The 26,914-nt window shown below is 42.3% G+C and overlaps 1 protein-coding gene across 2 annotated transcripts; it reads left to right on the top strand.

Annotated features, from left to right (window-relative positions):
• Positions 1 to 584: 584 nt before the first annotated feature.
• nf2a (NF2, moesin-ezrin-radixin like (MERLIN) tumor suppressor a) lies at positions 585 to 26,442 on the top strand. Of its 2 annotated transcripts, none has more exons than XM_047341506.1 (17): positions 585 to 848; positions 951 to 1,133; positions 2,961 to 3,086; positions 3,221 to 3,343; positions 6,025 to 6,108; positions 11,601 to 11,669; positions 11,854 to 11,936; positions 14,057 to 14,132; positions 14,666 to 14,800; positions 14,947 to 15,021; positions 15,117 to 15,230; positions 15,351 to 15,473; positions 15,572 to 15,789; positions 17,218 to 17,323; positions 19,099 to 19,217; positions 20,229 to 20,388; positions 25,282 to 26,442. In XM_047341506.1, the coding sequence occupies exons 2-17, from the start codon at positions 1,020 to 1,022 to the stop codon at positions 25,330 to 25,332; spliced, it is 1,776 nt and encodes a 591-aa protein (XP_047197462.1). In that variant the 5' UTR covers positions 585 to 848; positions 951 to 1,019; the 3' UTR covers positions 25,333 to 26,442. The 2 variants fall into 2 exon arrangements, with proteins under 2 accessions (XP_047197462.1, XP_047197463.1); XM_047341507.1 differs by having other exon boundaries at positions 586 to 719.
• The last annotated feature ends 472 nt before the right edge of the window (positions 26,443 to 26,914 follow it).

The following is a 26,914-nucleotide window of genomic DNA, read 5'->3' as shown; positions in this document are numbered from 1 at the left end:
GGTGACATACATGTTTTTGTTGTTTTCTGTTACCAACAGTCCAGAACATAAATGTATGAAGTATGTGATCAAAGTTATAAAGTGTGTAATCCACTCAAATGAGAAGCAGCAACTTTTGCAAAGTCAAACCCTGTTTTCCTTTAACGATGCCTAAAACAATTAACTAACTTTCGAAATACTCGCTGATTATTTTCTGTCATGTCACTAATAGATTAACCAACAAACAATGACAGCTGTAAACCTAATATTGCACCTTTAAGTAAATTAATTACTGAATATTGTTGGTATTTTTATTTATTTAAGTATCTAATATCCTGACAAAATGCAAGAGAGAAACTGCAGGTAAATCTTTGTTATTAAGGCCTCACAACCCAGGCTATTGAAACACATTAAATCTGATCAAACTTTTTTATCATGAGCTTTTGAACTTGAAAGAGTATTTCACTAGTTGCTACACTGTTATTACACACTCCCGGACGGCACATGAACGCAGCATTGCCTGTGGGGCTAACCTAGCTAGCAGATGAGTGCTAGCAGTTAGCTTCACTCCAGAACCTGTGGCGATGCGATGCTACAACCAAAGTGTCTTCACCCCCTCCCCCCCACACACACAGGGAACCTGCTGGATTTATAACTTCACGGAAGCGCTGAAGTTTTTCACAGTATAGATGAGAACGACTGCAGCGAAAGACAAAAGCCAACAGTGGACAGGAAACAAAGTTAGCTAACTTGTTTTTTTTATTTAGCTTTAGCGTTAGCAGCAAGTCTGGTTGAATCATTAGCTCTTTTGTAAACAGTTTCCTGAGTGAACTTCACAAAAGAAACTACTTTAAAAGCACGTGAAGCGAGTAAGACATTAACAAACCAGTAATATGTGCGAAAGGTAAACGTGTAATAGAAGTTTACCAGCATCAAGTTATGAGGTGTTGATCTGCTGCTGCCTCCATCAGATGACTTCTCTGTAAAGTGCAGCCTGCAGGAGTGTGAGTCCCTGGGAGACACCTGCACGGGTCGTCGTCATGGCGAGTGCCTTGGCTGCCAAGTTGGGATTCAACTCGCTGCTGAGGAAACAGAGCAGGAACTTCAACGTGAGGATCTGCACCATGGAGTCAGACATGGAGTTCAGCTGCGAGGTGAGGATCTGTCCTGCAACCGAGGTTTATTCTACCTCTATTCATCCAAATACCACATTTATAGTCTAGACACAACACAGAGTACACACCTGTTCTATTAAAACTGCAAGTGATGTAGATAGATAAGTGGATATTAAGCAAAGCTACTATACTTTAAAGAAAGTATATATAGTGCATGTAAATGCAACAACAAGTACACACACACACACACTTGTTCTTCTATTGCAACTGTAAATGAGATAAATAGATAGATAGATAGATAGATAGATAGATAGATAGATAGATAGATAGATAGATAGATATTAATCCAAGCAGACATACTGTAAAGAAAGTACATGCATGTAAACACAGCACCAAGTACAAGTACCCGTTATTCTATTGCAATTGTAAATGATGTAGATAAACATATTCACATCAGTCGATGTCATTAGTCATCACGATAAATGTCACATTATTGTTTTGTTCAGGTTTTTTGCTCCTGAGTTAAGGTTGTGGTTTTAAACTACACTTTACCAAACAGTTAATAAGTCACACAGTAACATACACACATTCACCATCTAAACAATGTCTTTAACATGTAAACTCTTACATACATATTCTGTATAATGTAAATAACACTCAAATATACATATGTACATATAACCTGGTTACTACTATTACACACACTAGAGTCAGTGTATTAATTTCCCATTCATCCCTCTTCGTATATACTGTCCATTGTTTATTTTTTACACTTCTCTTAACTTAATATCTTCTGTAAATGATATTGCACTAAATATTGATATTGTTTTATTTCCCAACCTTAGTACAAAGTTTGTATCATATGAAGATATATGAGTTTCTCTTTTCAACACTAGGTGGCAGCAAGTGACTTTGAACTGTGCTCTGCAGCTTCTGCATATCTCTGATAATTTATCTCTGTTGTATGCAGCAATGGAATCAGGAAGATTATTCAGTGGCGAAGCCCAATGCAGTGTAAGACTTTGGCGAAATGCTGCAAAGGAAAGTGTGCATCACTTCCCCTACAGTGTTAACATGAGCATCATGTCATGTTTGTGCCTTATACAGAATATTCTGCCTATATCTGTGTCCCTGGATGAGTATATGACTTGGTTGATTATATACCAGAGCGGAAAGCCATCAAAATGACTTGCAGGCACCGTCTCTGTACTTAAAAAGGGAGGAACCCCGCCGAAGTGTGCGGTTTGTAATTACAAAGAGCAGCGTGATGCTAGTTTTGGGTTTCTATTTTCTGTCCCGGGGTGATAATTTGATCAATTATGGGTTTTTGTAAATAGCATTTATAAAAAAAAGGTGTAGCTCATATAGACCAAATATTCATTCTGCCCTGCGTGGGACTTTTTCGATTGGCCCCAGCTGCAAACCCTGCTGCCGCATTGTGGAGCCGACACTTCTCATAGTTTCAAACGTTTTTCCCACGCCAACCGTGAATACTCCTGACAGTAGCTTGTACCCTGATTTATCTCCGAGGCTGCAGATGAAAGCTTTCTAAATTGGATATGTGGGCCTCATATGGCTGCCTCGTAGAGACCATGTTTTGCTCGTAGCTTTGAACCAGAGACCGAGGTAATGATAGAAATGCTGGGATGTCTGGATTCAGTACACGTTGCATCTTATGAATGGGTTTTCAATCTTCAACCTTATAAAAGAATGATGTGTTTCTGTCCTCTTGAAAATTTTAAAACATCAGGGGAAGTCGGTGCATGATGTGAATTTTACTGTCAAAACTTTGCTCTAACAGACTGAAATTTCGTTTGTATGTTCGTTGAGTTACTGTCCCGAGACTAAAACGTTTGCACATTTCAGTCCAAGTGGAAAGGAAAAGACCTTTTCGACATGGTATGCCGAGCTCTGGGGCTGAGGGAGACATGGTTCTTTGGGCTCCAGTACAACATCAAGGACACCGTTGCTTGGCTGAAGATGGAAAAGAGGGTAAGTGATTCTAATATCACACTGGTTTTGTTAACAGCCCTGAGCCATGTAACCGTCGTTGATATTCAGTAGGTGTAGCAGCCATGAAAAGGAAATGGATTTCCCTTAACGCTTGTTTTGGTTCACCGTCGCAGGTTCTGGATCAGGAGGTGCCAAAGGAGGAACCGATTACCCTCCACTTCCTGGCAAAGTTTTACCCTGAAAATGCCGAGGAGGAGCTCGTGCAAGATATTACACAGCATCTCTTCTTCTTACAAGTAACTATACATAGTACACACATCCTGTTTTCTCATTCTGGTCATATTGAAGAGTTTTATATTCTTCTTTTGTCGGTGAATCAAATCAAAAGTGACTACTTGTCGTCTTCCTATCTGTTTCACTTCATCAGTCCACAAGAAGGTTCTTTGTAGACTTAACCCGTACGTTGACCGACAGCATCCCTTCTTTCTCTATTGCTCTCTAAATTGAAATTGCCACGGGCGTACAGCTAACCCTAAAATCCACCGAGCCTCCCAGAGGAAGCTGTGGATTACTGTCTGGCTAGTGGGCAGACACTTCAAAAAAAATCTCTTTTTCTTTGATAGTAATCTTCCTGGAGGGTCTGCTGTGTTTGAGGCTTTAAAAGAAAACACCCTTAGAAGCGAGTGTGATCTTAATTAGTTAGAAAATAAATACTTTAGAAAATAAGTTTATAAAAACACGAGCCCCCATGAGCTCGGCCATTTTCACATTTTCCATTTCACCCTTGCCCACCGGGGATTTGGCTTACGCTCTTGTATCTGTGGCTTCGTTACTGTTCGGACTCGGTCCCAACAGGGGGCACGCGTCCACACTCCCCGACTTACACTTTCCTCACTTTCTGTCCCCGTCCGATTGTGTGCAGCCGCGTGGAATCAATGTGCGACATATTACCGCTGCCCTTTCTCTCCACTTAATACTCTCCAGGGGAATTCCCGCGGAGCCTGCAACACCGTTCTGCTCACAAGAGATGAGATTTGTAACCGGGCTCCCGTCGCCCAGTACTACCAGCCACATTTATCAATTACCAATTAGGCTTTAAGGGGCTTAGTTATTGGCCCAGTTAATGACATATTCTCCATGGGATCCTCGTCTTCCATATCACTCCCTTCACACTCACCCCATTGTGCTGTGGCTTCAGACAGCAGAGCATTGGTGTTGGATTTTGGATAGCGGCACATGCCTTCTCAAAACTGGTGTATCCGTGTCATTAATCTGTTTAGAGGCAGTCGGAGCAATTTATTTATTTCAGAGGGAAACCGTCCTTAAAAAAACGACTACAGCTGACAAATTACTCAACAGTTAAATCCATTCACAGCTACAAGGGGCGAAGAAAACAAATGTGCAGCGCCTCGCTTCGCCCGTCTCCTTATAACTTTGCTGTCATTAATTCCCATGATGTCGGGAGCAGGCCTTCATTCAGATAGTGTCACAGGCACGACAGCAGGATTAGTGCTTATCAGAAATGATCACTGACCCTGTTACACACACACACGCGCCTCACACACTGACAGACACTTTTCTGGACCTGCAATCTTTGCAACAACATGGTGTCATTTGTAAACAACCAGATTGCAGCTCAGCCACTTAGCGCTCACCCCCCGATTGAGGGGCTGTCACCTCTGGCTTCACACCTGTGTTAGTTCGAAACACGAGAAGACAGCATGACTGGCTTTGCAAATGATAAGGCTTGAAGCATTAAATTGCTCACTTGCATAACTACAGCAGAAGCGTGTTTGCCCCGTGTAACCTTGAAGGCAAGATTCTGATAACAACCAAACAATCCACACACTACCTACAGCTCTGCACAGTTTTAATTGAGCAACCTTACAATCCAGCTCTGTGCTCTATACATGTAGCTACACAAGTTTGGGATTCAATTAGTTTGACAGGTGACGGAGCTCGGGATGTGACGCCCAGCGAGAAGTGGCACTTTAATCTGGAAGGAGCTTGTTAAAGGGGATTTCCACCCTTAATAGGAAAACATATTATTACAGTGATCCATGACAGTGAAGGCATCCCCTGTAAACATGAGCCATTCTTTCCTTAAGATATAAATTGGAGAACAAAACAAACATAAAGTCAGAAATCCTGGGGGCTTAGGAATAACAGTTCTTGTAAGAACGGGCGGTTCTCCTTACAGTATCATCTGGAGCTTTTCTCCGACTCTCTGTCACGTCATTGTGCTCTGCTGACTAGCAAGCCCATATTCCTGGAGCAGCTTTAAGATCATATGCAGTACTGTTGGCTGAGGTACATAGTTCCTGGCTTAGTTTCTAATAGGTCCCCATGTGGGTGTGATACTTAACTCGTACAAAATTTATTTGGCACAGTTTGTCCTCCTTCCAGTCCTCTCTGAATTGAGCTAGTGCCAGTGTTGTGTAGCTGTGGTACCTGCATGTTTATTTACCTGGTGTGCGGCGCATAAAAACTCCTTTTGTGACTCCTGAACACTCCTGAACACAGTGTTTCAGCTGCATGTGACACTCACAGATTAGAATTAAGGGAATAGAGTCGTGGATGTCAGAAGTTGTGTCAGAAAGTCACACTCTGAGGTATCAAGACTGTTTTCATTGTGTCTGAGTCAGGAGTCGTTGTGTTCCTCTCGTGAAAATCAACACAAAAGGAGGAGTAATATTTAAACTAAAATAAAGACATAAACTTCCTCTCCTGATTTATAATGCAGGTATTAGTCCCAGCCTTTCTGTAAATGTCTTCCATGCTGCTTCAACATTTAACAGTGAAAAGCTTCTATAATTCAACAAACAACTAAATGGCAGAGAACATTCATTAGCTGCATGGTTAATCCTGAATGGATTTTTGTGTTAGGCGGAATGAAGAGGGCTTTGTTTTTCAGGTGGTTGCATGCATAACAAAATTGGTTGTGTCTCAAAGCTAATTAAATTTGGCGTCTCCTCAGGTAAAGAGGAGGATCCTGGAGGAGGAGATTCACTGTCCGCCCGAGGCCTCCGTTCTCCTGGCGTCCTACGCTGTCCACGCCAAGGTTCGTGCTTTTACTGGAATTTCAGTTTTTACTCAAACGAGATCCTCACATCCATCCATCCATCCATCTGTCTGTCTGGGTAACATTTAACTTTTTATGCATCCTTTGAAATTTGTGTGAACAAATGGCAGCATCTTTGAATTACTGGTCCGAGATGGTAAAAGTTGTGACTCACTACAGCTCTAAAGAAAAGCTGTGAAGACGCAGCAGTTTTTCAGTATCTGACAAAGTGGGTCATCAAATCAGTGTGAACTGACTGAGAGAATATATTGGCCCATCTGGAACCATCATCTACTGAATTAATTAACTACACTTCATGCGGCTGTAGAAGACTATGTAAAAACAAAAATCGTGATTAGCTCGTGGGCCACTTTGAAATTGAAGTTGTTCGTTATCTGAAAAATGTCACATTGCTATATAACAGCACAGACTGCATGTTTTTGTCACCTATGGGTTTGACTAGTGTAACCTCAGGCAGAATTAATATAGAAACCTGCCGTCTGAGTCCTGATAAGAACCAGAAGACATTACACCTTCACCGTATACACTTGGTATTGATTTTTTAAATTTCTCTGTGTTTCCCAAAGTGCTTCAGGGCCTTGCAGGAAATGTTTGTGCTAAACAAACAAACCAGGAGTCTGGGTGCTCAGGAAGTAGCCTTTTAACTTTTAACTGTTTTTAAAATGCAGAACAAGCAGCTCTGCCAAAGCAGCAGCGACCCATCAGAGCAGGCACTTAGCAGATCTGCAGGTAGAAAATCACAGCTTAATAAAATATCACAATCTCATTTAATTAACTTGAGGATCCAGTAGCTGCTGAAGAGCTGCAAGTGGTGCAGAGTGTCAGGATAGTGGCCTCAGGATTGCATCTCTGCTTTCATCTATTTATTCTGAGGTTCAGACATTAAGTGGCTGCTCCAAGTGAAGGAGGTTGGGTATTTTAGAGTCTTCTTAGATAGAGCATGACTGTTCTGGTAAACTACTTTATTTTGAAAGTCAGGACGTGCTGGGGAACACATAGATGGTGCTGCTCCAGCAGGTCTGGGGAGAGAAAGTCACGGAAAATCCACGGTGCCTGGAGCACTGGTGACAACCCGAGTGCTTGTTGTTAAAAGTAAACAGTCATCACAAACAAAGCATTGAAGATTACTTTAATAATCAGCCTCCACAATTATAACTCATAATTATACCAGCAGCGGGAAACACTTAGAAACAGTTTAAGTTATTTTAACAGTGTGGCACCTACACAGGGCTGTCCATGGTTCTGAAGCTGGCTGCATGTATCTCTGCTAGTAATTTAATTTTAATTTTTTTTTATAGATGCATAGCTTAAACAGAGGAGACAACAAATGCTAGAATCTGATGTGACATTCGAGCCCAGAATAGACAAACCCAAAATAAGAAAAACAAAGAATTAACAAATATCTTCTATGGGAAATGAAAGAATGACAGTACAGATTATTTACAGACTTTTAGAGGGACAGAGGATTTGCCAGTATCGGTCCGAAAGGATCCTACTCTGGTGAAATCCAGCACGAATCCAACCCTGAATATCAACACATGCTCTAGTCCACACCAGCTGACGTTAAGTTAGTTCACACGTCCGATCAGAACAACCCCCTTAGGTGACTGCTCACAGTAATGGTTCAGATTTGTGGGCAGGCCTGGAGGCTGATGTGAGCAAAGTGGAGGCAGAGAATTGTAAATGGGATCTATGCAGGGAAACTAAATGTGACAGTTCATTCAGATAAAGATTTTATGTCATATCGTGCAGCCCGGCTCCAAACTGACCTTTTTACACTGGCTTTTACCAAATGTGTGTTTATGATATTTGTGCTACAATTGTATTATTTAATCAATATTGTTTGATTTCCTTTAATGCTCTTTTCACTTATCTTTCAATTTGTCGCATTTGTGTTTTCATTATTTAGCATTTTGTTATGCATACTTTATGAGCACTATAAACTGCATCGTCCTGAATGGACAGGAAGTGAATAAACATGTCCATCGGTTTATTGGGCGAGGATCGAACCACATGTGGTGTGTATACAAATCTCTCCACAGGAAGAGGTTCCCTTAATAAACCTTCAGCGATCTCAGTCGTTTTGGTTGAAGGATCCCATCTCTCTGAAATCCTCAAGAAAAAGATACTGAGAGTGAGCGAGGTGCAACTTTTCTGACAGGCAGACAGGGTCTAGTGAGACCGGGCGCGCTACCTCAAAGATTTGGCCTGGTGCCCTCAGAGACTCGCCTCTCCCATGCCAATTTACAGGCCCGGGATAAAGGAGACTACGTGGATCAAGCAAAATCAGCAAATCAGCTTGAGACTTGCTGTCAGTCCCGTCGATCTGGAAACAGCAAGAAAATAATATGTGGCCACAATCTGTTTTCATTTAATCAGCCGTCAGTCCACTTTGATTAGAGCCAGTGTGCGTAAATTGGAATTGTAAAGAGAAGACAGGTTCTTGTTTAGCAGTGCAGCTGCTGAGAGGTTTTTGGCAGATTGCTCCTTTCTCCTTTTCTCATCAGGACTTGTTATTGTGCAGAACTACACTGCAGCCTGTGATGTGGAGTGTATCCCACAGTGGGATCTACTTCGGCATCCTGACTCATCTTTAATCATTATTATGCCGGCCTAAAGATAGCAGCGTGGAGAGAGTAAAGGCGTATTCTCAATTTGACTTTTAATGTCTAAAAGGGATTTATTTTTCTTCTACAATGTGAATCATAGCTACGGGATGTTCAGATTCAGGTGCGGACAGTTGCACACGTTGTTGATTGTCATATGATTCACAACAGATACAGTAGGGAGCAATAAAAGCTACCATTATCTTCTATGAGTTACAGAGAGCGCGTGAATCGAGGGGATAATGGAAATTATGGAGAAATGTGTGTTTGAACATGTACTCTGTCTTTTAATACAAGTTTTTTCCTGCTAAGATAAAGACTTTATTTCCTCGTTGTCATTAATTGAACATAATCCTCATGGAGCTTTTCTCCCTAACACTGTCTAAATGTTCAGGCTGACATCTGGTGACTGTAAGGAGAAGAGAAATAATCCAATTTTCTGAATTTACTTTTTGGAATTTGAACACACCTGGCACAGCTTACTTGCATGTTAATGCTATTGTCCTATTCACAGTTAGTTACAGGTGATATGTTGGTTTCTACCTTTTCTTTAAACCACTCCAATGTTCTAAATCATGAGATATAAGAACCACAGTAACTTTTCAGTGTGTGTGTGTGTGTGTGTGTGTGTGTGTGTGTGTGTGTGTGTGTGTGTGTGTGTGTGTGTGTGTGTGTGTGTGTGTGTGTGTGTGTTGTGTGTATAATCCTAACTGCTCAGCCTCTGCAGAGGTTTTTCACGACCTCCTGCTTTGTATTCTGAGCGGGTGCCGTGCTGCAAGGAGGCTTCGATGGGGAGTTTCGAGAGACAGTTGCTCTGCTCTGGAAAAAAAAAATGCAGAGGGAGTCACTGTGGTGCAGAGAATGATTCGGTAAAGTGAGGTGAACTCCCTCAGCTTCTCCACCACCGGGATCTTTGTCCAACCAAGTGAGGAGGATTAAACAAACAGGCGTAAATGACACTGATGGGAGTCATTGTGTTAAACTTCTGTGGGAGAAGCCTCACCAGTGCTACTAAGAAAAAGTCCCATTTTAATCTACGTAACACAAAAGCCTTTCATTGCTTTGTATTTTATGGCTTGATATGAGAAAACCTGTATTTCTCAGTATTGTGCTGCAAAATGGATTTTTCCTCAAAGTGCCTGGAGAGTGTGAGAAAATGCATTTCCTAGATTTAGAAAAGCGGATTTATCGAGCAGAATAAATCCATTAGGGGGGGGGTGGTCACTGTTGTGCTGCTGGTGATGATGTTAAGTGAAAATATTGACACATAGCTGTCTTCAGAGGATCGAATGTTGCTGTGAGTTTGGGCTGGCTTATAAAATAATTGGAAGAATGGTCTGTAAGCAGAAAGCTTCTGAAGGCAGCGTCACTGTCAAAATGTCACCCTGTCTCCCTGAGTTATACCCCCCCCCCCGGTATATATATATATATAAATATATGATCAATTATATAGCAGTTACCAACAAACAGGTGAGGAAATGAGGGAGTTAAAGCTGCGCGGATGGAAACTGAAGAGAAAAGATCTAATTAAATGCCCCTTTGCCTCTCCACTACGTTGGCCACTGCACCAGTTCCAGGGTTTCCAGTCTGTGTCGAGCTTATTAAATCCAGCCCTGTTCAGTACTGTTTTCAGACTTGTGTGCACAAAAAGAAAAGGAAAATCAAATCAAATCCCATAAAAGAACCACTATAAACACAATATAAATATTAGTTAGAGCCACAGAAATGGTCCAGGGTGTCTAATTTATTCTGTGCAAATGAGCCACTGTGCAAAAAGTCCACCATAAAAACATTTAAGGACTTAATGATGTTTTTTCTATCAAACTTCGTGTCATGAAGCATTAGAATCCTTGGGTTTTGGTGTTGGTCCTTTCACTCTGTATGTTTGAAATATTTTCTGCTCCTCCAGGTAGTCGTCCAATTGAAGATGACACAGCAATTAAATTTGACTTCAAAAACACCTGAGCACCAGCAGAAGGCTCGTCTGCGTGATGACGTCCGACTTTGGCATCAGACTCAAAAATAAAGAGAGTGTCTTTCTTTCTACAGATTCTCCACCGGCGCACTGGCATTTTACGGTTTAACCATGAACTCGATAATGAATAACGAAGAATTAAGAACACAAACACAACCGTAAAACGTAAAACACATCTTTTCTGCGTTGTTTATTCTGCAAAATAGGAATTTCCATATCAGAGCATAGTGGCAAACATATGTATGTCTGTGAAAGGCTCATATCAGCTGGTTTTTATCAGCCACCTGTCTGTCAGGCTCTATCTTCGATCACCTCCTCTGACTTTAACAATAAAATGAACCAACTGAACAAATCACAAAGGAAAGAAACAACTAGATTTGATTGTGATTAAAACATGTACCAATGCAGAGGAGCAGGTAAATGTCCGTGTTAACCTACTTGCATAAATCTACAGTCATAAACTGTAGCTACATGTTTAATTCATATTCTTCCTCCAGTTTTGCAGTAGCTGAGAGAGGAATTTCCCCGCAGCCACTCAGTCATGCCCAATCCATTCAAATCGCTCTTCAAACATGGGTGATATAATTTGTGCCCCGGCCCTCAGATGATAAGCGATCCGTCTCCGTTCTCTCAGAGATATTTCTAATAGCGTCATTTATACTGTCTCGCAACAACTGGGCCACTGGGTGTGCGGTGCACGTTTAATGGCCTGATGGCAGAGCAGCGGCCATTCGTTCACTGAGAGACACTTCCCTCACTGCTGCTGTCTTATGAACGGCTCCCGGGGGACACGTAGTCTGGGCGGTTTTTGGTGGGAAGGTGGATAGTGGTGATTCGTTTGGAGTGATTTTTAATCCTTTTGGCACTTTTGCTCCATTTTTATTTCACAGTACGGAGACTACGAGCCCAATGTTCACAAACCCGGCTTCCTGGCTGAGGAGGAACTTCTGCCAAAGAGAGTGAGTGACAGTTGGGTTTTACTTATTATTATTATTATTAATTATTATTCATGAATGATGTTTACACCTTGGTCTCCCCACCCAGGCCTACACCTGCAGTAGGATACAGTATGCAGCATTGCAGCAGCTACTGTATTTTCCGCCTGCATTAATGGATATTTATGTCTGTCTCTTTCCATTTCAGGTGATTAACTTGTACCAGATGACTGCAGAAATGTGGGAGGAGAGGATCACAGCGTGCTATGCGGAGCACAGGGGCAGGACAAGGTAAGAACTGCTGCACTGAACTGCACCACTGAAATTCCGCCGTCATCAGCACAATCTTGAGTTTGGAGTTCACGTAGTGTGTGTTTAAAAGTCGGTTCCGCAGGAAATGTTTTATGCAAAACCACAGTCCACTTTTGGCAGTGAGATGCAAAGAGACATGCAAGTTGTGTCTGTGGGAAAGTTATTTGAAGGTGAATTAATGAACAGCATAAAACTTTTTCAAAATGTACCTCTGACTATGTGAACTCCACAGCACCGAATGGCACAGCTTACATCCTATCAATTAACTGTATTTATATTCATAGGGGAGACTTTGATTATTTGATTCATGTGCAGCAAACATAACGTCATGAAGAGGGCTACAGAAATGACACGTGAATGAAAATCTGTGGTTCTGTCGTTGCACTGTGTTCCACCGTTGAGCTGAACAAAGTTAAAAGTGGGTTGAGAGTAAGTGTGAGGGATGTGAAGTCTCTTAAAACCCCCGTGGGTGGAGTGTTTTGTGCTGGAAATTGAAGTTGAAAAGACAGAAGCCTCAGCACTTTGAAAAAAAAAGTAATAATTGAGTCACTGGTGCTGATCAATAATCCTTTTCAACCCCAGCAGAAGAAACGCAGATGGTGGTCCTCACACCTTCAGCATTTTAATTGTTTAGCATGTCATGTAGTGTAGCGGGAGGAGAGAGGTCACTGGCCTAATGCCGACACTGTTGTGTTACTGAATAAACTGAGTTTGGCATCAATTACAAATCAATTTGATCTTTTTTGAGATACTTTTCTTTGACAAATACAAACTTGATTTTATCGATGCTTGCATGGCTCCAAGAATGTTTGGTCCAGACTGAAATATATCTCCACAATCCTTGAATGGGTTGACATGAAATTGTCTGCAGACATTTTCTGTTTCTCCCTCAGAATGAATTGTAGTAACTTTGTTGAAAATGTTATTGCAAATAGAAGATACTGAAATTGCACAGTGCAGTGAAATTTCAACTTGGCATTAGCGTTGTTATTGTGATATTACGCTGATGTGTGTAAGTACAGCATTCCAAAGCCACAGGCTCGTCTATAGACTCTTAATTCTTTCCATTAACGGATTTTCCACAATACAAAAAAGTGTTTAACTTTGTTTGAACGTCTAAGACTTTTGTGGAAATGAAATAGAAATACATTTTGACTCCAATCAGGAACAATCTAGTCAAAGACACAATTGCAAATCTGCCGTGACATTAGGAGCTGTTTTTTTTAAAGCAGTAGTCAAATTAGTATTCAGGTTTAATATCCAGCTCCAGGTGACATCCTACAGTTAAAAGTTTTGTTTCATCTGTATTTTGATCTATATTATTGTGGAATTTAATTTATACAAACATGATCACAGCACAACTTCAAAGTTATTTGAAAGACATTCAATGCACTGTTCCTCCTTCTCTGCATGTTCTTCTTTTTATAGGACACAGCTCTATTGGTTTTCACTTTTATTTAAATTTCCCCCGACCCTCAGAATCTACTTGGTGTCCAACCCAGTTAAGATTTGTTTACTTGGCATAACACTCTCCTGCCTGTTTAAACTTTGATGAAGCTTGAATCATCAATTTTTCTACCACCCATATCAAACAGGCACTTATTAAAAGTTTAGGAACCAGGATGCCCTGATTTCTCCTCAGCCATCAAAGTATGCTAATGTATTTAATTTTTTTTTCTGAGTTGACCCTGAAAATACAGATCTGCCAACAAGGCTACAGAGAGAGAGAGGGAGAGGGAGAGAGAGGAAGAAATAGTTTTAAGGGATTTGTTTTCTCTATCGCAGTATTTAAAGACTCTGAGGCATCTTAATAAGTCGTCTTTTCCATCAAGCATAACCTCTAAATCCTATTAGAGACTTATAGTTGTGTTTTGTGTCAGTACTGTGCTCATGTTTTCAGCTGTGTGGCATTTTTCAGAGATCACAACAACATGACAGATGCTACACACAAAATCAGAGGAAACAAGGTCTGATCTCCCTTTTCTCTCCTCTTCTGCACCTCCTCCCTTCCTCCCTTCCTCCCTCCTTCCCTCCTCCTCTCAATTCCCTTGGCTCCCTCTCAATCTCTTCCTCTCTCTCTCTGTCTGTCTTTGAACCAGGGATGAAGCCGAGATGGAGTATTTAAAAATAGCTCAGGACCTGGACATGTATGGCGTCAATTACTTTTTAATCAGGGTGAGTCAATAGTGTTTTGCTGTATCTTTACAAAGTGAGCTAATATGAAGGATTGGCGGGGGGGGGGGCACATCCCTCACTCTCCTGTTTTAAATTGATCTTTCGTTTTGAATCTCTCGCAATTTATGAACAAATTAGTGTTTTTTTTGTTTTTTTTATCAATGTTTTCTGTTGGACACTGGATTTTTTTCCAGGTGAGTCATAACAGAAACAAAGTAATAACTCTTAACAAACAGAAATTCACTGGAGGTGACGCTGGCCTTGATCGAGGCATTCTCTAAAAGGCCAAGACATTTTAAAATACCACCAAGTCAACCTCAGCCTTAGTGATTCACTGTAGCACTACTGTTCCAAGTAAACAAGCCCAGACGGCGTGTATACACACCGCATCTGGCATTGTTCAAGCTCAGCTCGCAGGTAGAGTCACGGTAAGGCCACCTCTGTCAAACACAAGAACAGATAACTGTTGGCTGGAAGTTTGGTCTGAAAACGTCTCACTAGTGCCCTTTGTGTGCTCCGCGGATGTGGTTTAGAATAAAAAGGGAACAGATCTCCTCCTGGGAGTGGACGCCCTGGGCCTGCACATCTACGAGCCGGACAACAGGCTGACGCCCAAGTGCTCCTTCCCCTGGAATGAGATCCGCAACATCTCCTACAGCGACAAGGAGGTGGGAGATCCAAGAGTCAAAGATATGCAGATTAGGTTCATTGGAGACTGTAAATTGTCCATAGGTGTGAATGTGAGCGTGTGTATGTTGGCCCTGTGATGCGTTCCTGACCTCGTTTTTATTTTACTTGTCTTCTCATTGTTTAGTTTACCATCAAACCTCTGGACAAAAAGACCAATGTTTTCAAGTTCAACTCTTCACGGCTGAGAGTCAACAAATTGGTGAGTTCAGCTGAAACTGTAAAAGCTGTTTTTTGATGATGTCCAGTGGCCAAATGCTTTTGGAAACATTCTTGTTATTTGTTTCTCGTGTGCAGATCCTTCAGCTGTGTATAGGGAACCATGACCTGTTTATGCGCCGGCGACGGGTAGACTCGCTTGAAGTGCAGCAGATGAGGGCCCAGGCCAGAGAGGAGAGGGCCAGAAAACAGGTACTGATAACAGAGAAACAGTGGGGATAGGGTTGAACATGTCGATTGCAAAGGTTTTAACTTTCCATGTACTTTCCCAATAAATCATGTTTTCATTTGCCACCTGTCTGTGTTGCTCAGGTGGAGAGGCAGCGTCTGCAAAGGGAGAAGCAGCTGCGGGAGGAGGCAGAGAGAGCCAGGGACGAGCTGGAGAGGAGACTGATGCAGCTGCAGGATGAGGCTCACATGGCCAACGATGCCCTGGTAAGACTGGATTGGTTAGCTTCAACCCAAATCTTCCCCTTTTCTTGTCGCTTGTCTCACCTTTTTGTGTTTCTCCCCTTCTCCCTGCTCCTCTCCAGCTGCGCTCGGAGCAGACGGCCGACCTGCTGGCTGAAAAGGCCCAGATCGCGGAGGAGGAGGCCAAGCTGCTGGCCCAGAAAGCTGCCGAGGCTGTGACAGAGATGCAGCGCATCAAAGTCAGTGCCATCCGCGGTCAGGAGGAGCGCCGGCTCATGGAGCAGAAGATGCTGGAGGCGGAGATGCTGGCTCTCAAGATGGCTGAGGAGTCGGAGAGGAGGTGGGGAGCGTAGGAAGGAGGAGCGGGAGGATGAATGTTGAGAGTACAGCCATGTGTGCTGCAGTCAATATACATCTGTTTAGCTTTGGCCACTAAGTGCCTTTGTTTATCACTATCTCTCTCTATGGATCCATTACACACACACACACACACAGACACACACACACACACACACACACACACACACACACACACTTCTGTTTTTACATCTTTCTTACTTTTCAAGACACTTTTTGAAATTTGAAATACAAATCTCCTCAAACAGAGTAAGTTGTTTTTAGAGGAACAGTTAAATACAACAAATAACTTCCTCATCTCGTGAGCTCATGTTTATGAGCTGCTGAAGTGTTCGATGTCAAGATGCACAAACATGCAGCTGCACCACAGTTTGCTCTGCAGCTCAGGAGTCGGTCGATATGCTCCGAGCCACGGAAGCGCAGCCGCATTTAAACTGATCAAAGAATGAGAACTTCTAACTTATTTCAAATCATTTCATTTCAAAGGCTTTGTTCTTGCGCTGCAGCTGAAAAGCAGGTAATCAAGCGCTTACAGCTGCACAAAGAGGGGGGGGGGGGGATCTTTTGTTCAGCTGCCCTCCCCCTTAGGTCTGAGGCACAGAGGTTAATTCTTGTTAGTTAATTGTTAGCAGTGGTATCGATCGAAGGTAGGAGACCCTATCTAACGGTTTCTTTCACTGCACACTGAAGCTCCACTGTGCTGTCACTGACTTTTTGATTTGTTTTTTGAAAAAGAAAGTTTGTTATTTTCACTTTTGTTCTTCCCTGAGTTGTTCAAATCAAATGCTTTTTTTAAAAAATGTCTCTAGATGTCAGCTGGACAAGGAGATTAGGCCTCGATGAGTGATCGTCAATCAGAATCCGCGCTCTGCCAATCATTGTAGAAAAGAGCTGAAGTCATTTTCATAATAAAAGACCACATATAGATAGAATATCACTTCACAGCCCCTACTCCACAATTTATTAGGCAATCATTTCAAATGGGCACCATTAACCACTTGCCAGTAACTGCAATTTCTGGATGAGCACTTTTCAGCACCAGAGAAATTTAAACCTGTGGCACTCAACATGTAAATGACTCGGTCCACTCAAACCCTCGAGGCACAGAGCTCCCCCACATCAACGAGGAACTGCTGAGTGTTCAGGAACACAATCAAAAGAAACATGATCATCGCCATATCAAAATTCTTACCAAGATGTGCAAAGGCTCGTTGGCGCTGTAATGGAGTCAGGAATGATTGTCTGATACATTTGATCACTTGGGTATTAACAGAGTGACATTCCTGGTTCATCGAGTGCTGATGTGTCGATTACGTGCGATCGTTTGGGCTTTAATTTAGATGATTCTTTGAGGGAGTGCGAGGTGAATTAAAGTATGAACTGCATCTGTCTGTGTGTGTTTGTCCCTCAGGGCCAAGGAGGCTGAGCAGCTGAAACAGGACCTGCAGGAAGCCAGGGAGTCGGAGCGCAGGGCAAAGCACAAGCTGCTGGAGATTACCACCAAGGCTGTGTACACGGTAACCATTACACACACATACATATGAAACAGGCAGGAAGACTCACACAAGTCATACACTGGTACAAAGTCTGATGTAAATGTTGGAGAACAAACAAGTCGGCAAGAGCTATTAACTGATTAGTTTATGGGAACAGTTAAATCAATGAAAATTCTATCAAGTGAAATAACCAAATATTAACTGATTACAGAAATGTGCTTATTTACCAGTTTATCCAATGAGGAGAGAGGGCTGCAACTAACAATTATTTTCTTTTCTCAATTAATTTGGTCTCTTCAACACCTGAAAACAGTGAAAATTGCAGCTCACAATATCTTGGTGTCGTCTTTAAAGGTCGTGAAACCCCAAAATTATGATGAACAAAAAGAAAACTCTCATTTCTCAAGTTTGAGAACATGGAATGATTAAATGTTTGGCATTTTCGATAGAAAATAACTTGATTGATTTATTGATTAACAAATTAATCAAGAGTTGCTGACCAATTATCTTTGGACTGATCAATTAATCGTTGCTGCTCTACAAGATTTACAGATTACACAATATATATATATATATATATATATATGTGTGTTGAAAACCCCCAGACAATATATGTTTACATGTAAATACATGCATATAAACTATTGCAAATACTACACATATTATGCAGTACATGAACACAATGTGCCCGTTGGGAGGAACTGTACATGGAGTCGTGTTTTATAAATATTGTTCACTTTCTCATTGGGAGTACGAGCTGCTGCTGCTTGTATGAAAATATGTCATAGCTGTACAGGTTTGACAGTTTTATCTTGACTGGTAAAATCACACTATATATATATATATACACAAACACATACAGTCACACAAATACACACAGACTCACACGTGCAATTGTAGCCACAAAAATCCACACTGAACAAGAGATACTTGCATAAGAACGGGCTGCACATGAGGCAGCCCACGCAAGAGCATGCAACATGCAAAAATCCCACACACTACATGTTCATCTGCTCACAAACATGAACACACACACACACACACAGATGTACATTGAGATGCTGGACATCGATAGAGAACTCTCCTGCAAGCTTATGAATGAAAAGCCAAAAACACCACACACACACACACACACCACACACACACACACACACACACACACACTAGTGCACATACATATTAAAGACAGATTGCCACGGGATCTCTAGTGTACGCTTATCAGCCCCCTGGTGAAAACTACACAAACACACATACACACTCACGATCACACCAGTACACAATGTTCTCTGTTCCCACTTCCGTCAGCCTCTGATTGCCCTCCATGCTCTGCCAGACCGCGTTTATGTCGGATATATCCTCCGTGTAGTTTAGATTAACGTGCCAACAAATGGATTTACATTTATATTGTGTATCAGGTCCATTTCTTTTTCAAGTGCTGTGTGGCCAATACATTTGAGACATGTGGCCTGGATCTAAGGGAATATATTTCTGAATTCATGGTGTGTGACCATCAAATTGGTCATCTTTCTTTCTCTTCCTCTGACTGCTCCCTCTATCTATGTGTCCTAGAGGTATACTGGTGTACATCTGTACTTCCCTTGATATATGCTACTACTTTCTTTCTTCCTCTTCTTGATTTCTATCTTTAACCTCTCCAATATTTCCCCTCACTTTTCCTTTTGTTAATATTTTTTATTAAGTTTCGTCTTTGTTCTTTCCAATTTCACACTTTATTTTTTGTGTATCTGTGTGTCTGCATCTGTTTCTCCCGTCTAATCTCTCCGTCCGTCCTCTAGTCCCCTGGACACCCGGGCGACAGCATGCCTCCCGATCTGAGCTTCAGCAGAGAGAACCTCAGCTTCGACTTTAAAGACACGGACATGAAACGCCTCTCCATGGAGATCGAAAAAGAGAAGTGAGTCGCCGTTGGTACCTCGCTGATGCTGCCTGATATCATATTTTTTGGGGGCATCAGCAAGTTTGAATTCGACACTTTCTGGTTATGTGGTGTAGCCTGATTCCAGTGGTTTGATTGTGTCCTTTTAATTGGGAATTGTTTAGCAGGAACATCTCTTTACCTCAAAATGTGTTTGAGATAGATTCAAACTTAGTGCTGTATTTTACTTGGGAAAACGTTTAAATATGTACATTTTAATTCAGGAGTTCAGGTGAGCGATTGACCTTCAGCTGTCACTGATGTCGCTGCCCGCTTTCACGCATTTTATTTCCCCCCCCCCTCTTGCTGTGTCAGTGATTGCAGACAGGAAAGTGTTTAAACGAGTGTGACCCGGGCTGTGGAGTCGAATAATTACCTGGGTCTTCATTGTCATCTAATGAGGTAATTAGGTTAGCAAGTGAGCAGAGAGACGACAGGTCCACTAACTGGTCGTAAAACTTAAAGAAAGACTGGGATTGAAGTGGCCGATATAGAAAAAGGTGCGGCAGTGGCTCAGGAGATAGGGCGGGTTGTCTACTAATCGAAAAGTTGGAGGTTCGATTTCCCCAGGTCCTCTTATGTAAATTGGATGTGTGAGTGATAGAAAAGGGTGTACACCCATTTGAATGGGTGTAAAAGCTCTTTGAGTGGTGATTAAACCTAGAAAAATGCTACGCTCAATAAATACAGTCCATTCACTATGAAAATAAATTGACCAGAAAAATCTTGTTGATGTGTTCCCCTTCTATTATTTTGTGTCTTTCACAACCAACTGTCCTTTTTAATTCGACAAAGCTCTCCAGTTCTCCAGAATGGCAACATCCAGGACATAAACAGACCCATCAGTCCATGTAATGAGTCATTTACATACCATTTTGTAATTAGCACCTGGTCCTGAAAAATGGCACATTTCTCATCTGTTTGTGTGTATCTTTAAAAAAAAAAAAGCAGAAAGTTAAATCTCCCAACCTACAACTTGTCTGTGTCAAGGGTCGAGTACATGGAGAAGAGCAAGCACCTGCAGGAGCAGCTGAACGAGCTGAAGACGGAGATTGAAAGCCTGAAGCTGAAAGAGAGAGAGACTCCTCTGGACATCATCCACAACCAGAACGCAGAGCAGGGGACGAGCAAGCAGAGCAACTTTAAAAAGGTAGCTACCAGCACGCTGCTTGCGTGGCAGACACATGAATACACACTGTCACACATGCAGCAAAATAACCCCTCATATCCTCTAAAACACGCATTGTAATCACGTGTCGTGCCTGATCCACGCAGAACAGAAATCTGATTACATCTGCCCCTCAAAGTGACATTGGAAAATCGATATAAAAACCTGAAATTTTATTAAATCCATACACAACCACAAATCTAATCCAAATTCTCCTAAAAAGTCTGATGCAGCCGTCAAAAAAATGATCTCTATCTATCTGTCTATACACGTGGGTACGACAAACCTGAAACCTGAGATTTTGGGAACATCCTGTACAACTCTTCCTTGAAATCTTTACATTTCACATATGCTGGGGTCTGACATGTCCGCTGAAAGTAAAGTTATGAAGAGGAACCCAAGAGACAACTGTCAGCAGGAAATGCCACTTCCAGCTGGTCCCTCAACTTCTCCTGGTTACAGGCAAACCTGCAGTGACTGCAGCCGTGTGGTGTTTCATTCACAGGGACACGTCCTCACTCCTCTTGAATTGAATTTAAGTACCGAAATTTGAAGAAAATTACTGACTCAGGAGCTGAGGTTGAAAAAAAACCAACCAGCCAGCAGCATTTAAGTTCCTCCTCCTGGGAGTCGGACTGCAAACGAAGCCACAGAGACACAGTGAAGCTGCTTCTTACTGTCGGTGCAGCAGAGAAACTCTATTTGTGGGATTTTTTACAATTCAGTATTGTAAAATTTGAAAAGCTTGGGGAATGTCGGTGTCTGTTTATGTCGATATGTGAAAGAGGTAGAGACCAACACCTCAACTTGTCCTTAATTCATCTTAGTTTGTATCTCGTCAAAAAGATGTCGGATCAGCTCCAGTTACACGAAGCTGGTGAAGTGTGACTGGAGTCTTTAAACTGATTTTACATCATCTACTGAGGAAAACTGTCCATCAAATTATAATCCTCTCTCGTACAACACGAGAGAGGATCACGTCTCAGCCATCATCTTGTTTTAAGGCTGGGATTTGATTCAGAGCATCAGCTAATAACAACAGTCTCCACTTGGGCCCGGGTTCATTTTTCTGTTTTTCTCTTGGATGATGCAAGAGGGGGAGGGGGTGGGGCAGCGATTATTCATTCTCCACCGTGACCTCTACAAGTGCACAGTGATTACCGCTCTTATGTTTATTGAAGGAAATAGAAAAACAACTGAGAGGGAAATTAGTGTTTTTTATGCCTCCGTGCCGGCAGCAGCAGGTGGCTGGAGACATTATGTTTTCAGGTTGTCGGCCCATCTGTCCGTCACATTATGAAGAACACGATCTCTCAGGAACGCCTCAGGGCAATTCCTGAGAATTTGGTAATGATCTGATTAGAATTTGCTGGTCAAGGTCACTGTGAACTTGCAAAAAAGAGAATCCTTTCAAATATAGCACAAATGTTCACTGAGAACAAAACTTTTGGGGCTTTTCTCAATTCTGTCTTCATCAATCAATCAATCAATCAATCCATCAAACTTTATTTGTCTAGCACCTTTCATACTGGTTAGTACAGTTCATAAGCCAATAATTGACAAAACAAATAAAAATGCTGATGATGAAATTCCACAAAATAGATTTTAAAAGTCATAAAATCAATAAAAGTGATAAAAGACTTGGATTGAAAACACGTACTAGAAATATTAACAGAGAGGAAAAAATTGTAAAACTTGCTGGAGGCATGAGGGATATTTTTTTAATTGATTGGTCAAAGGCAAAATTAAAACTGTTATAAAAAGTGGATTCTATTTCCACCCGTCTTATGATGAACTGGCAGATTAGACAAATTTCCCCTCCATCTACCCACGCTCTCTCCAATTTCTGTAAAATTATCCATTGAGAATTCGAACTGTTTTCAGCACATTGTGTAAGAAAAAGCCCCCCCCCCTTCCATTTTGTCTCCTAGTGTAAAATATACTTGTTAAGGGAGCACTAATTGATTTCTGCATGGTGATTAGTCATTTGGATGGATGGGGGCACTTCTAGCATGCAGGAGGGGAGAAGGAGCGAAGTTAAAAGTGTTGGTTTAATTGAACCAGAGGCGCCTGGCATTCATCTGATTAGTGAGGGGGAAAGGGTGAGATGGGCGGGGGAGGTGGGGGTGCACCCGGCACTGCAGAGAAGAGGGGAGGAGAAAATCGAGAGTGAGGAAACTTAGTCTGCCGTGCCAAAAGAGATGTGAACTTTTCGAAAGGCTGAGGTTGACCGAAAATGTTCAAAGGGTGAGGACTTTAAGAGAGGCAGAGTCACGGAGAGGGGGGGGGCGCAGGATGAGAGGAAGGGGGAACACACGGTGGGGGGAATAAGAAGGTCAGATCGAATTTGGAATGAAGCACAGATCTCTGAGCCAGAGGCGTCAGGACCGGCTGCACCCCCCCGGAGCGAGGTCGTCCCTGTCCAGATTCCCTCTCTGCCCTCTGGATGATTAATGAACAGGCCCTGAACATGGGCCAGCGCCTCGGCACATCCAGCAGGCCGCAGGTTCTGCTCCGTTGGCCCCGGGCCTGTCAGGAGAGCTTAGTCTCAACAACTGAATCACAACACAACAACTGCTCTGATGCTGTGTAAAGTCTCAGGAAGTCAAAGGAATTCAACCATCGGGAGCTTGTATCTATTTGTGCTTAACGATTTACGGAAATATTGGTTTTCTGGAAGTAGCTCACTGTTGTGCCGTTCAAACTGTTCATACCTGGGATGTTGAATTTAGCGGTGTTGCTCTTCATGTGGAGGGTGAACAGAGCGGCACACAAAGCTGTTTTCAAACTAAAACAGTCTGTGTCCAAAGTGTTTTAGCTCTGTATCGGTTTCCATCCCCATATCACGTGACCACCCGGTGTGAACAGGAAGGCATGCACGTGCTGCTGGACACAGTTAGCATGTGGTTGTTACTCGCAGAACGAGCTAGGCGACAAATGAGATTTAGACAAAGACAACAGGGTCAGTAACACTCATCCTTGGTCATCCATGTCACGCTCTACACTGGTCGGCGAAGCAAATGCCAGTTGTTTTCTTCCAGAGGGAGGTCATGTGACGGGAGCCTGACGAATTAGCGAAGGCTACGTTTTGACCGAAAAGACCCAATCACCAAGTCTACGTCGTCATTTACAAACATCTCAGTTTCTGCTCGTCCAGATTAAAACGCTGCCCCCCCGGAGTTTTCAAACTCAAACAGAGCCAGAAGTTTTTCCAAACTTCTTTGTCTCAGCATCTCTAAAACACCAGAGTAGTGTGGATACAGCCACAGTCATAGATGAACTCACACCGCTCATACTTTCTGTCAGCAGGGACAATAGAAGGTGACTGGTAAACATTACCCTGCAAATCCTTCCCTCGCCCACACAATTTTCTGTTTGGATTTTGCTTAAGTCCCCTGATATACACGCTTCCCAGAAATAACCTGGATTTCACTAACTGTCCTCCTTCATCCCTGATATAATATTTACTTTGGCAGCTGCTCTAATTCCCCTCACCCTGCTCACGTTGAGGACAGGAGAGAAAGTTTGCCCCTCCTGATTGAAGTCCCCCCCCTGTTACGCTGCATTAGATGAGCTGATAGTAAAGTTTGCTGAGGGGGTAAAAGCACAGCCAGTGGCCCGAATTAATCCGTCAGCAGCTCATTTGAACCTGGAGAGAAAAACAGTTAACGGTGCTTCTCTGACTGGCATCGATCTCCTACCTGCTCTGCCCCCCCCGTCTCTTTCATTATCTCTGCCGGAGTAGAGAGTCGGAGTAAGTCACAGATTTCTTTGTCTATCAGAGCCAGTTGTAAACCCGGAGTGAGGCTGATTCTACTTTTCAGTTGATGTAAATTAGAATCGGTGTAAGATGTATCAACAACGCCGCACGCCGTCACGTCACATCAGAGATTTATCACAAACACAGTAACCTTGGGGGTATGTTCTCAGTAAACACAGCAAAGTGCACAAACACTGTCTAATTATCTTCTCCTTATGATCACTTAGTCTTTTGATTAGTCAAGGGAAACCACTCAGATCACGGCTTGTGGCGGGATGTGCTGTTTCTGGAGCCTCGTGGAATTTACTCTGATGTTCAGCGGAGGCACGACTGGATTAAACAGGAATAAATGTACATTTATATCAAAGCTCCGCGAACATCAGTCAAATCAAGCATCTTTGAGGCCGTTGTTGTTATTAAGTGCAGGTTTAACTTTCAACTTTGTGTTTACAGCAAAGTACAACACAGAAAACACTTTAACAAACAAAACATGATCATTAATTAAAGTAAATTTACCACAACTGGTGGTTGAGGAGGCACATTTAAATATTTCTTACACCTTAATGCATCACTAATAATAATAATAATTCAATATAAAAATCATTAGACGCTTACGGGGGTGGTTCTGTTTAATGAGTACTTTTACTTCGTAAGTAGTATTTGCTAATATCACTTCTGTACTTTAATTACAGTGGAAATTGGATGTGGATACTCAGATTAAGGGTGTTGGGACAGGGTTATTTTTTTTGACACTGTACACGACTGTAATCAGGGAAAACAAGCAACCTGCAACCGATTCACACAATCCAAAGGGCTGTTGACAACCAGGACATTCTAAAAGCTAAGTTCTGTTAACAGGCTTTGACCCAGTCAGCTTGTTGACCATCCACACTGGTTTTAATGGTCTCTCAGGTTGAAGGTTTGAGCAGACAGGGAGTGGTTGGAGTGGAAGGGCCGGATCAGGCAGCAAAAGCTGATGGAAACGATTTCACTAACTCTCGTTTCCAATAAGGATTTCCTGTTTACACATGTTGCTCCACTGCAGTATTTTTCTCCTCTTGTTTACTTTCACCCCTGATGGAATAAACCCTGTGGGCTTGTTATCTCCTCCACAGCTGACACTACAGAGCACCAAGACCAGAGTGGCCTTCTTCGAGGAGCTTTAAAACGACGTGAAGGTGAAGGATGCACAAACAGCCTTGAACCTCTCGTTTCTACATTCCTGCTCAGTGCAAATGACTGACGACCCCACGAGGCCTCATATCTCATTACTTCCTGAGAACCACTATGAACAAAAACATGACCACTGCCTTGAATATGTTCCTGCATATTATTTCTTGTACTAAATCTGGGATTTTTAAACGTGTGTTCAGCGAGTGTGTGAAATACAGAACATTCCCTTCTATAAATTTTGAAGTGAACTCCGCTGAGGGTTTTATTAGCGTTGGAGAATAAAAAGGAAGACAATGCGAAAAAGGGAACGAACAAAAAAGAAAAAGTGGTGTGATATGATCTTTGGCGGCTCTCGTTACACTGTGGGCCTAACGAGACAGTATTTGTCGAGCGGTTATTGTATCGTGCTCAAACGGGCTGACCTACATTCACTGATTCGCTGGTTTTAGAAATTCAAACAGAAAACGAGCCACGGAGGGATGAAGTCGAACAGGAGAGGGATCCTATGGCTGAGACTCTGACCCAATTGCAGTATGTACAGATAAATACTCCTTGACTTCCTTCTTCCTTTAAAAACTGACCATTTATCGTATTCCAATTAATTCAAAATGCCAACGATTTCCTCCGTATAATACATCAGATATTCTGTCTTTGCTTAACAACCTCATGTCTGTCGCTGCCTCCAGCAGTTGAGTAGCTACGCTCCGCGCTCGAAAAGTGAAGAGACGATCATTTGTTGTTTCTTAGAATCTGAACTGGAAGAAGGAACTGGGATTTTATTTTGTAGATGTGAGCTTATGTCACATGTATCATCGATCTCATTTTATTATGTGGAACAAACCACTTTTTTTTGCGAAACATGAATTTGCATCTATTTTGATCTGATGTGTCTTTCTTGAATTAATGTGCTCGCTCCCTTTTTAAAGCAATTTATTTTTGGGAATTGTAAACTGAAGACATTTTATTTTTTCTTTGCCTACATTTATCACACGAAGAGGAAGCAGTATTTAAAATACAACCTGTGGTGAAGTTACATATTTCTACGTGAACAACGTGACAGATGTGTATGTTCCTCCTGTAAAATAAATGAATATCAGGTGTTATCTGTGTGTGTATTTGAGTTTCTTTCCCGTACAGAAATAACACTGTTAGTTATTTTGCCGACTTTGATGAATGTCAGCTTTGATTCTGCCGGTGCCAGGAGCCTCTCTTCCCCCCCCCCACCCCGACCCAAACAGACATCCAATTACACCTTTGAAACGAATCAAGTGTTATGTAAGCACCCTCCATCTTGTGTCAGATCACATACCCTGTTTGCTTGAGTGACAAGGGCTTTGTGTGTCTGCTTGTGTGCTTACGTGTGTGTGTGTTTGTGTCACCACATTAACCCTTTGATGTGAGGCTCTACCCGTGGTGACTTCAGGTCCCTGGGACTGACAGCTCTCTGACTTGGAGAGTGGTGTGGGGGGCTTCTCCATGGCTCCGTCACCTCTGGGCTCAGCTGGAGAATGACCACCCTTGGCTTTGTCTGTGTTGTGACAGACAAGACGTCTTCAGGAGCCACCTCCCTCGAGG

This window comes from Hippoglossus stenolepis, chromosome 9 (genome assembly GCF_022539355.2).
Source record: "Hippoglossus stenolepis isolate QCI-W04-F060 chromosome 9, HSTE1.2, whole genome shotgun sequence".
NCBI classification, from domain to species: Eukaryota; Metazoa; Chordata; class Actinopteri; order Pleuronectiformes; family Pleuronectidae; genus Hippoglossus; species Hippoglossus stenolepis.
This window is presented reverse-complemented; position numbering and strand designations above follow the sequence as displayed.

What these genes read in the sequence shown, in the direction of transcription:
- nf2a (XM_047341506.1), top strand. Translation starts at nt 1,020, where the DNA reads ATGGCGAGTGCCTTGGCTGCCAAGTTGGGATTCAACTCGCTGCTGAGG. An exon ending in CCTACGCTGTCCACGCCAAG is followed by an intron (nt 6,109 to 11,600) that starts GTTCGTGCTTTT and finishes TTTATTTCACAG; the next exon opens with TACGGAGACTACGAGCCCAA. An exon ending in CCACCAAGGCTGTGTACACG is followed by an intron (nt 17,324 to 19,098) that starts GTAACCATTACA and finishes TCCGTCCTCTAG; the next exon opens with TCCCCTGGACACCCGGGCGA.